This window comes from Genypterus blacodes, unplaced genomic scaffold, assembly GCF_046128005.1.
Source record: "Genypterus blacodes isolate CSIRO-AG114 ecotype Tasmania unplaced genomic scaffold, CSIRO-AGI_Gbla_v1 ptg000008l_1, whole genome shotgun sequence".
NCBI classification, from domain to species: Eukaryota; Metazoa; Chordata; class Actinopteri; order Ophidiiformes; family Ophidiidae; genus Genypterus; species Genypterus blacodes.
In genome coordinates, this window is record NW_027466822.1 from 3,459,459 (window position 1) to 3,471,218 (window position 11,760).

Consider the following 11,760-nt stretch of genomic DNA (forward strand, 5'->3'; position numbering starts at 1 on the left):
TGAGGCTGTATTCAGACCTGGCTTGTTTGGAGCCCTTATCCAAAACTGGGAACATTTACCCCCCTAGATTGGTTTGTTTGGGCATCTGTGAACACCGCAATCACACTTCGATCTGGACCAAATCAACTGGTCTGAGACCGCCTTGAGAGGGTGAGGTCGCTCCACAGAAGGATTTGTTTGCAGTAAAAATTCAATCAAGCCAATAAACCGCTTGCATATGCTATGTAAAAGAGTGAGCAGATAATGCCTAGGCCCAGAAATATCAAACCCAGCTTGCCTGATGTGTCTTCCAAGGCGAAATTGATGGGTGAACATGTTGGTGTCTGCTCCATCAGAGCGCATCTTTTTCTATTGAGGTGACTTGAGGTGGTGTATCTGATAGGAAGAACAACACATTGTTTTCGAGACTGGATGCGTTGCAAAATTAATATATTGTCAATTTAACAATTACAGTATGTACACACATTTTGATGATTGATGATTGATTTCGTCATGGCAAAGAATGAAACTTTTTCCAGGTAAGGGGTTAATCACAAAGCAGTTTGCAAGCAGTTCCCATTTGTTTAGAAATGTTGGACCATCAGTAAATGTTAGTGTGAACATAAAATCCAATCAAGGATTTAAAACAAACATTTTTCCCCAAATCAGAACAAAGCAAGGTTTGAATACAGTCCATGTTTTGTCCATATACCATAATAAAGGAACAAGAGGATGACATGAATAAATGCACCAATGCGTCGCAACATAAGCAATGAAAACATACTGTAGCTATTTGGAGACTCAGCAGCCCAGGCTGCTCCAATTTGTGTGCAAGTGGTCTAGTAATGTATTTGTGTTTTATCTGTGCCTCAGTCTGTGTGTGTATTTTTCTGTTTGTGGCCAAGCATGTTTAGCTTACAAATAATTGTTTAGGGCAGCTGCTCCCTCTGGCGCAATATATATATATATATAAATATTATTTTTGAATGTGTTAAATGCAGATAATGCAATTAACCAGATTAACCAGATTAACCAGAGTCAGCAAAAGGAGCCCCGAGCAGGTCTGACTTCAGTGAATAAACTTTAGACCTCAGGGTCAGTCTGGTTTCTATAGTGTATCAGTCAATCTGGATACCAGTCAGAGGTGTAAAGAAAAACACATGAAGGGCTGGATCTGATGAGAACCTGGACCGACGTATAAAGGACATGGTGTGAAAGATCTCCTCCTTTTATCTTTCCGCCATCTCATCCCTCCCCTGTTTATTGTTTGCTTGGATAAGATTTCCTTCCTCCGTAAAACTAGGACCAGTCCACAGATTTGCAGTTTGTCCTTTCCTTTTGCTGTTGTTGTTTTTGTCCATGACATTGTTAAATGCTAATGTTAAAAAAAAATGGTGGGTTGCTGCCACTTTGGGCTGTGGCAAGCTTATGTCGGAGCAATTATTATTTTCTGTTGCGCCTGAACCATACCCTGAGGGACAGGCTAAAATGCTTCTGTGGCATGTTTCTGCTACAACAAAAGCTAAGTTTACATGCACAGCAATGCTCTAATAATAATAATCTGACTAAGGCCATAGTCAGTCTGAACTAAAAGAGGAGGTTCAGGTCAATAATAGCTGAACTATTCAGTTTTTTAGTCAATTGATTTAGACATTTTCTGAAGCCAAATCAAACAGGATGACATGAAACACCTTTCTGTATATGTCTTTGCAAACGCAAGAACGAAAAGTACTAAAAGGTGTTCTTGCTCATGAAAATGCCCGGGTCTGGAAAAATCCCATGACATTGTGTAACAACTAAATTTCATGAGGGCCTTGTTGGCTTGAAGGTTGTAGATCATCAATCGGTGTATTTTTGTGTTATGTCAGTAACATTGTGTTCTTTGTCACAAGGCCAAGTGAGCAATGCTCACCCCTGCACCATTACCTCCATGGTGCTGGTGAGGTGAGCTCCTGTTCCTTTTGACCATCTGCACTCTGGCCACCCTGAGACAATAACAGGCTGGTCTAGGTGGGAGGACAAGTTGGCGGAGGAAGGATACACACATATTGACAAATATGGTGGCAAAATGCAGATAATAATTACTGATCAGAGAAATTTAAGTTTGAAATGCTGCATCGTTTCATCTTTTGCGTTTACCACAGTTATATTTTGGTTTTGGTTTATGTCTGTTTGTGTCCTTCTTAATAGATTAGTTTTGGTGCAAATATGGAGCTAGTAATTATTTATAAAAAAAAACATTTTGGCTCATAATTCCTGAACTCTGTAACATTGGAACAAAAATGGGTCTATTTTGCATGGAATGCAAAATAGAAATGTGACTTCATTTCATTCAAATTCATTAATAGATAAAAATTTAAAATAGATTAATCAAATCTGACCTAATCTGTTTCTGCAAATGAAATTGTTTGAGATATTTTGTACCATTTTCCTGTAATTTGTTGTCAAATTCTCTTAGACATGACTTATTAGAAATAAACTCCCTTAAATCTTCAACATAACATGCACATGCAAACAAAATCCTGCACAATGTGATGGATTCGATGAGTTGTACAGTAGTGGCTATATTGTAGGCTGTGTAAGAGCTATGTGATTTTATGATTTCATTTCAATACAGCTAATCGAAATCACTGTAAATTCTACCCAGTTAATTGTTTAGCCTGAGTAGTCCTAGAGAGGATTTGGTGTTTTCCAAAAATGATGATGACCACCTTGCTGAAGGTCATATATTTAAGTACCAAACAAGTATTTTTTAGTGTGATACTGTTAATTCTGGTTAGGTTAGGATCAATGGAGAATGTAGTTACTTCCCAGAGTAATATATGAGCAATTGTATAATATAGATTAATGAGTAAATCAGTGACTCAAGTTTGCCTGCGCAGCAAAGAAAATGTGCAGCACAGCAGAGAGAATTCTAGCCAACTGCCTCTTGGCAAAGCTGTGCCATCCCATCCCAGAATGCACTGTGGCGGTGTTATGTAAGAGGCTGTTCTAGTCTATTCTTAGCGCTACCTCACTGAGACGTAACAGTGCTGGTTGACCGAGAGTTGGTGTGCAGAGATCTGATGAGGGGAATCATCTGCAAGGTGAGAAACAGCACAGTGGGCTACTCTGCCATCAGGCTCTCACACTGAGACACGAGCAAAACAGCATGGCCATTTTTGGTATGAGGAGGAAGTAGAGGTGTGTGGGTGGGTGTGCAAAGGTCTATATATTTAAAACAGGAAAATATATGAATAGTAACATTGCAAATTCTTGCAATGAATAGTACATGTCAACACTGCCTGGAAATGACGTCTTCTTTGCTCTAAATTAGTGATAAGAACTTGTTTCCTTTTAACAAGTTTCACATATACACATATACAGTATATACATATAACACTTAAACAATCCATTAATATATTGTGGCCCAAACCCTACTTAATATCCTGGTCAAAACGGCAGCCCGTTTGTGTTGGTTTAGGACTGGCACGGTTGTACTGCTGCTGCTTACTGTGTGCGAGCAGGCCTTACACATTTTGAGGTCAAGCAGAAATAATCTGTTCATAAATACATGTGCAAGCACAAGGTTTTGAGCACAAGCACAACAAAATCCATGTGGAAATCTGCCATATGGTGCTTTCGAATTATGGCAGGAAACCACTGCCATAGAAGCAATGAGGAAACAGTAAATGTAAATGTTAAGGGTTTCTTTACACAATTACAAACATTCCACGCTAAAGCTCTGTGTCTTTGTTTCTTTCTTGTTCAAGTTTAAAGGTCAATACACATAGCAGCCACAGATACACGCACATACACATGGACAATCTTTATTCAATAACTTCAGATTCATGTCCTAAACATTAACCTCAGGCCATTGAAACACAGTTTTCACTGTCTAACAATGTCTGTCTGTCAGTGCCCGTGTGTCATGGCATGGCCCCAGTCTCACTGCAAAGAGAGGAAGTTGATGAATGCTTAATTAAAGAACAATTGGAACTGTCAGATTCACAGGGGCCATTTTGCAGAGTCCAGCTATCAATAATGAAACACTAAATTTTACAGTTTTTTCATTTTATTAGATTTATGACTATTGTTGATGATATTTATCAAATTAGTCTGTGGGTGACAACAGGTGAGAAATTACCATACATGTTGGAGGTAACATTGCTTTTGACCAAGGCACTAGGCTGTGGACCTGGTATTACATTACATTACGATCATTTGGCTGACGCTTTTATCCAAAGCGACTTACATTACATTTACCACCCTTCGCAGAGGGGGGAGCAATTGAGGGTTCGGTGCCTTGCTCAGGGGCACCTCGGCAGGGGCGCGAACCGGCAACCCACAGGTTCCCAAGCGGAAGCTCTACCCACTGAGCCACTGCCTCCCCTAGTCCCTTGGAACAAATTTGGATTTGGAACAAAGCCATCAGGCTATACATGGTCAGGCGAGGTTGGGAAATTATTAACACTGTTTCTACTGCAACAGACAGACAGACCTGGGGGCTGGACTATGGTGCTAACAGACCTTGGCCTTGTTTGCATAAGCTGGTTTGACAAAATCGAAATCCCGCAATCAGGCTTAATTGGTATCAAGCTGCTGCTAATCAACACATTTTGTTAACACCGGCCTTCATAATGCGGTGACGTGCACTCCCATAAAAAGGCGAGTGTCTCCAAAGATTTATTTTTTTGCTATTTGTTTTTATTGAAGCAAACATTACTGCGCATACAAGTATAGGATATTTTGGAGATAATTTTTATACAGAAAGAGGGGGAGGAGGAGAGAGATATATATAGAGAGAGAAGGAAGGTTGTATTATTATTACTATTGTTGTTCAACTTTATACGTCGACACTGAGGTAGAATACAAGTAGATTGAAATTGCAATGATCTCATTGGGCAAATACAGTTTTTACAGGATAGTGTCGAACAGCAATGTAAGCTTGTACAAATCACATCATAGGCTGTGGTAAAGAGAAGGAGAGAAGAGAGAAACAAAAGAAAAACAAAGAGAGGACATCCCATCCAGAAACCCAACTCAACCCCTCAGACACACTACCCCATCCTGGCCCGCCTGTTTTAAGTTCAAGTTTCAAGTTTATTGTCATTTTCACAGTAAAACACAGGGTAATACAGTTAATTGAAATTCTTTATGACGAGACATCAACAGCAGCATATAGAGATTGAAATTGAACTTAGTGCAAATAGCGCAATTGTGCAAAAGTACTAGGCATAAAGAAAATGGAAGCAGAATGCAGACCAGACTAAATAACAGAATAAAAAATATATATACAGACTATTACCTATAAATAAATCTAAAGTGGCACGAGTGCCAATGATGACGTAGTGCAAAGTCACTGGTTGAGGAGCCTCATGGCCTGGGGGAAGAAACTATTTTTGAGTCTGGTAGTCCATGTGAGGGGTGGCTATAGTCTTTGGTGATTTTGTGTGCTTTTCTAAGGCATCTTGTGTGATAGATGCCTTGCACGGGGGGGGGGAATTGGAGCCAATGATGCGCTCCACTGTCTTAACCACCCTCCGGAGGGCCTTGTGATCCTCAGCCTCTGCCATACCAAGCAGTAAGGCAGCCAGAGAGGATGCTCTTGACGGTACACCTGTAGAAGTTGGTGAGAGTTTTAGTAGACATGCCAAACTTCTTGAGTCTCCTCAGGAAGTACAGGCGACCAGGTGAGATCGTCGCTGATGTGCACACTGAGGAATTTAAAATGGGAAACTCTCTCCACCTCAGCCCCATTGATGTGAATGGGGGCGTGCCCCTCCTGCTGTAGTCCAATCATCTCCTTAGTCTTGCCGACGTTGAGAGGTTGTTTTCCTGGCACCAGATTGCCAAGGCACTGACCTCTCTGTAGGCAGTCTCATCATTGTTGAAGATGAGACCCAGGATAGTGGTGTCATCAGCAAATTTAATAATAACATTGGAGCTTCTTGGGGCCACACAGTCATGTGTGAACAGGGCGTATAGCAGGGGGCTGAGAATGCAGCCTTGGGGGGCTCCAGTGCTCAGGGTCACTTCGGAGGAGGTGAGGTTACCCATTCTCACCACTTGGGGCCTGCCCGTCAGGAAGTCCAGGATCCAGTTACAAAGGGAGTTGTTGAGGCCCAGGATCCTGAGCTAGGGGACTAGCTTGGCGGGCACAATTGTGTTGAATGCTGAGCTGTAGTCTACAAACAGCATCCTCACGTATGTTTCCACTATATCTAGATGGGAGAGGACAGTGTGCACAGTCAGGGTGGTTCTGTTCCCCCTGTAGGCATATAGAAGGAGGTCCAGGGTGTCAGGGAGGGAGGAGCAGATGTGGGTTCTGACTATGAGACTGATGAGTGCTACAGGGCGGTAGTCATTCACTACCACAGGATCCAGCCAGGTCTTGGTGAACGCCAAAACACAGCAGCTAGCAATGTCCCGCTGGAAGGCAATCCTCGCGTGTAGTACGTCCATTTTATTGTCCTTGGATTGAACATTAGCCAGTAGAATGCTCAGTAGTGGCGGCTTGTTGATGTGCGATCAGGATCTGCAGAGGATACCGGCTTGTTTTACTCTTTTCTTCCTCTCCGCGGGCGTGTTGGTAAACACAATGGCGGCAGAACAAAGGGGTCCAAACTCGCACTCCGGAAAGTGTTAAAAAAGTCTGTATCCAGTGAAGAACGGATCGCCAAAAGTGCTTGTCGGTCATAATGGATGAGCGACAGTGCAGGATTTACGAAAGTGACCAGTAGTTGAGGAGCCTGGGGCAGAGAAAGAACATGTGGCTTCGAACATCTATTACATTTGTCATCTATGTCTGGGTACATTTCGGCCAATCTGGATTTAGAAAAATGGACCCTGTGTAAGACCTTGAACTGGATGAGAGCCAGACGAGCACAGGACGAGACAGTATGTAGCGTATGACTTCGTCCCACCAGTCTATGTCTAGATGGAGTTCATGCTCAGTCTCTCACTGTTTTAGAATTAGATAGGTCCCCGAGGTCCAGAATACGGCTGTAAATCTCAGAGATGGTCCCACTTAGTGGGCAAATGATGCCAGAGAGGAATGCTTGGATAAAATTACAAATCATGTAAATAACATAATAATAGTAATAATAATGATAATAATGATTAATTAATCATTAATACTTTAGACTATGCATCATTCTCATCATTATTGTCTTAGCTGCAATCACAGCAATGTGAAACCCATGGCAAAGCAAGTAAGAAGTGTTCATAAATATTGTATGCCTTCCATCAATAATCTGTAGCATTGGTAAAGAATGTCCATTGGGGATTAAAGAAGAGTTTTCTGGTATCTAAATATCCTCGCCTTGACCTACAAAGAGACCCTGGTGTCAGGCAGGCAGTGCCTCATATTTCTGCTTGACTAAGCTGCAATATATGCTGCTCCTTGCCATAAGTTAGAGAAGTCATACAGCTTTGTGACCGATAAATCAGATTTGAGCTTGAATTGAATTACCAAACCCCTTAATCATGCTTCGTAGTAATGTCTCCTGCTGCTTCTAGCTCCAGTCACAACATGCAGAGCTGAAAATCCTTGCTTGTCTGCTCTCAATGTTTTGTAAGGCAATGAGACTCTCAGGGGACAGTTTGACTGGTTCTCTGCACCTCTTTTTCTCCATCACGGATACAATCCCTGCTCAATCCAAAAGATTGCCTTGATACTCTAAATTGTGTGGCTCCTGATCTAATGGTTCTTAAACTTGTTTTTGTCCTGGCACGTGCAGTGGAGGAAGTAATCATTGGAAAATGTATTAACAACCTGGACAGTTGTACCTTTAAAGGATGGCATTGTTTTTTAGGATGACAAGGGTCAATGACACGGGGGCTCAAGTCTTGGCACATATGTGCCAAATCAACTCCCAAGTGTTTTGTTTTGTTTTGTCAGGTCCAAGTGAAATTGCAAGTCACTGGTTCGTACATCCCAAACCATGACACCATTAATTAAAGACAGACCTATTTTTAAAAACTATAAACACTATTCACCTGTTTTCACACATTTCAGATTTATTAAACTTTTTGTGAAAACCACTACACACAAATCCCTTCATAGTACTCCGGGCCTTCTCACCCCAAATACAAGCAGGTTAACTAGGTTAATTGGTGATTCTAAATGGTCTGTAGTTGTGAATGTGAGAGTAAGTGGTTGTTTGTCACTCTGCAATGAACTAGTGATTGTACAGGGTGTACCCCCGCCCTCGCCCATTGCTGGGTTTGGCTCCATCAAAAACCCTGCTACCCACTAAGCTGTTACAGACAATGGATGGATGGATGGAAGTTCTCACAGCTTACACACAGTGAACACAATTCACCAGGTGGAACTACTAAGAAGCAAAATTGTTTATACACCAATCTGACGTGTCAGTTCACTTGTTTTAGAACAGTTGAGCGATAACGAGGAAGAGAACACAAGACAGGAGGTGGAAGAGTAAAATCAAGGGCAAAGTGGTTGGCGCATTACCAACATATTTGTAATTTCCCTTTCAATGCCTAGCACATTTGTTTAGCTATCAGTCACTTTGTGTAGAGCCACGCATACACGGGACAGAATACTACTCTTAAATGTAGAGAGGGTGTCTGCCCCCAGCCTAGTTTTTGTCAGTGCACGAGCACCTGCATTGTGAACCAGCTGGACAGTCGTTAGATACTTGTTATGGCAGCCTGATAATAATAAATTACAATTATCCAGCCTAGAGGTGCATAGACTAGTTTTTTGTGCCCTTTTGCAACAAAATGTGCCTGATTTTTGCAATGTTATGGAGGTGAAAATAAAGCAGCCTTGTTTTCATCTCCTTTAAAAATCCCCTTTAAAATGAGGAACCAGGTAGAGAGAAAGAACACATGCAGGGACAAATTTACCCAGAATTTCTGGCGATTTTAGGCGCAAACAAGTCAAATAGCTCTCCCCCATATTTGTATATTTACACACTGAAGTTACGCGCCTTCCAAATGACAGAAATGTAACTCTGGTGCATGTAAATGCATGTATTTTCAGGATATTCACATATCGCCTTTTCCCACTCATTAGTATTTCCTAGGGTCACCTTCCCTATGTGACATGGAAACAGCCAACTGTAACTTTGACACTATTGTTGTTATTGTTACCTTCCTTGGTACTCTACCTCTCTTTATCCCACACATTCATTCCCCCTCTCTTAACTGTCTCCATCCAGATTTCAGTGACCAGCTGTTAGAGGTGGTTTGTCTGGAAGGAGCAATAGAGATGGGACAGATCTTCACGGGACTGAAGAGTGCAGGACGCAGGCTTGCCCAGTGTGCCAACATTACCATCAGGTCAGAAGCCCCCTGTCTTCTCAGTTGTCTCATTTGCTGGATCAAATGACAATACTTGAGTAGTTTACGTGTAGAGACAATTGTAACATGTGTAACCAATAGCCTACTTAATATAAATGGAGATGTAGCTTTACATTTTTCATTATCTAATTTTATTTAAATTTTGGTGTTAGAAGACACCAAATTGCCCACTGGCTTCAAAGACTAGCAACCACAAGCTCACAAATGAATTATATTACTGGTCTAATTGCACCAGGGCTACTTTTTGATTGTGACACCTTATTTGTGTCCAAAATGAAGTGTTTTGAATTCATTTGCTCTTGCCAGGCTTAGTCCACTGAACATCCACACAGAGCTGGGTACTGTACTGTTTCAAAGAGGTGATGCAAGTTGTTATCTCACCTGATCACCAAACTGCACTCAATAATTTCATAGACCAGAATTTAAAGACCATTCAACACATTCATTCTCCAATACTGTGTCCCCCTGGTTGGCTGTGTCCCAACACGCATGGAAAGCTTATACCAACTTTGAGTGTGTGTATGTGAGTGTTATGTGCGTGTGTGTACACTGGATCTGTGATTAAAGAGTGGGGGCCTGTCTGGGAATGGGTCTCATGTGAACAAAGGTTGCAGTGTTTGACCCTCCACTGGGACAGTGTGAACAGGCCTCCTGCGCCTTGGAGGTGTGTGTGATTTGACCCTTATAACCTACTCCACCCATTCTCTCAATGTCTCTATCTTTGTGCATAGGACTTCCCGGTGCCTGCCCATGCAGATTGATGGTGAGCCATGGATGCAGTCCCCCTGCACGGTGAGAATGAGCACCCTCCACTGTAGCATTACAAATCAAACAGTATGTTTACATGCACATTAAAACTGCACTCCTTCTGCGATTGAGGCGATATAGCTAACATTTTTTCCAAACATCATGTGAACTCCTTAATGCTTTTGAAAATGGCACAAATCAAAGACAGTTTAAGCTTCCACAGCGCAACACATCACTTAACTGTATGTCACCTATAAAATTAAGGTGTTGTCCATAGATTTAGGAGCAATCTGGACATAGTATGTCATAACATATAAAACTGAAACAACCATTTAAGCACAGCAAACCAAAGGGCAAATGCACAAGCATAACATAACACTGCAATTTCCCTTTGGGTTTAATGAAGTACTCTATCGACCACCCTCCCTCCCACCCTTCCTCCCTTCCTTCCTTTCTTCCTACCTACCTACCTACCTGCCTGCCTGCCTGCCTGCCTGCCTGCCTGCCTGCCTGCCTGCCTGCCTGCCTGCCTACCTACCTACCTACCTATCTACCTATCTACCTACCTACCTACCTAATGGCAGAATTAATTCCAAACTATCCTATTGGTATACTACTCATTAGTTATTTATGCAGGCATTATTTCCTAATGAGAAATGTTTTGGCATGTAAACTTACTTACGGGAAACGGAAATTCTGTGGAACTATTAGTTAGACAAGATTAGACCATTTAATATTCCACGCAAATACTGTTGCAAATGTGTTGAAATTCTCCCTTTCTGTCTTTGCCTTGTTTCCTCCTCCTCACACACACACATACTTTTCTCCCACACTGTTAAGCTGTCCAATATCACATAACTGCTCTACTCGTATAAAAAGAAGAAATTAAAAATCGATTCAGCACTCACCTCGTAAAATTTCATCTAAGATCTCTTATGTCCTCTTCTGCCCAATTTACAGATCAGAATCACGCGTAAGAACCAGGTTCCCATGTTACAGGGCCCGCCTAACAACACACCATTCTTTTTCTTCAAGAAACGCAACCAGAGCCGTGATTAAGGGATATGCGTGGACACATGCACGCACACACTCACATGCATCACACAGACATATGTATATGTGTGCACACACGCCATCTATTGTGTTCATAGGTACACTGGTACCTTAACTCCATACTGGTACACTGTTTCCAGAATGGAGTTTGAAAGTAGGCATACATTATCCGGATTACATTGAAAGTCGAACATTCCTGCCAATTCATTCCCAAAGGGACATACAATGAAACCAAAATTCAAAGACTGTCAGTATACCTATCTGTTCCTGCATCATCCCCTGGTTTGTCTCTAACCCCCCATCCCAAACATGAATTTGGTCTCAGCCATTTGTAATAGCCAAGTTTCTCTTCTCAGCCATACACTAGAACCATACTGATTATTGGCTTTTGTCCCTGTGAGGTGAATTCAATTTCTTGTTCTGAAGCAAAACAAGAAGAACAAGAAATGTTAATTGTATCTACTAAATTCCAATTCTGATCTGCTAAAACAGGCCGTGCATTGCCGGATTGCGGGCCGGGTGGGCCGCAAATTTCGAAGCGTGCACCATATTATGTTATGTATATAATTTATATGTGTGTATATATAATAAAACCAGTTTGGGAAGAGGATGGGAGGTAGAATTAGGCTATAAGGAAACAAAGAGAAGAGCAGAAGGAACCAGAGGTAAAGT

The 11,760-nt window shown here is 41.8% G+C and overlaps 1 protein-coding gene across 2 annotated transcripts in view; it reads left to right on the forward strand.

Annotated features, from left to right (window-relative positions):
• The window catches only part of dgkg (diacylglycerol kinase, gamma), a 71,857-nt gene extending 60,359 nt beyond the window's left edge, over positions 1–11,498 (forward strand). For both annotated transcript variants that reach the window (XM_076156201.1, XM_076156207.1), the window contains 3 exons: positions 9,147–9,267; positions 10,020–10,080; positions 10,996–11,498. In XM_076156201.1, coding sequence (XP_076012316.1) covers positions 9,147–9,267; positions 10,020–10,080; positions 10,996–11,094 — 281 coding nt within the window. In that variant the 3' untranslated portion in view covers positions 11,095–11,498. The remainder of the gene's footprint in view (positions 1–9,146; positions 9,268–10,019; positions 10,081–10,995) is intronic.
• The last annotated feature ends 262 nt before the right edge of the window (positions 11,499–11,760 follow it).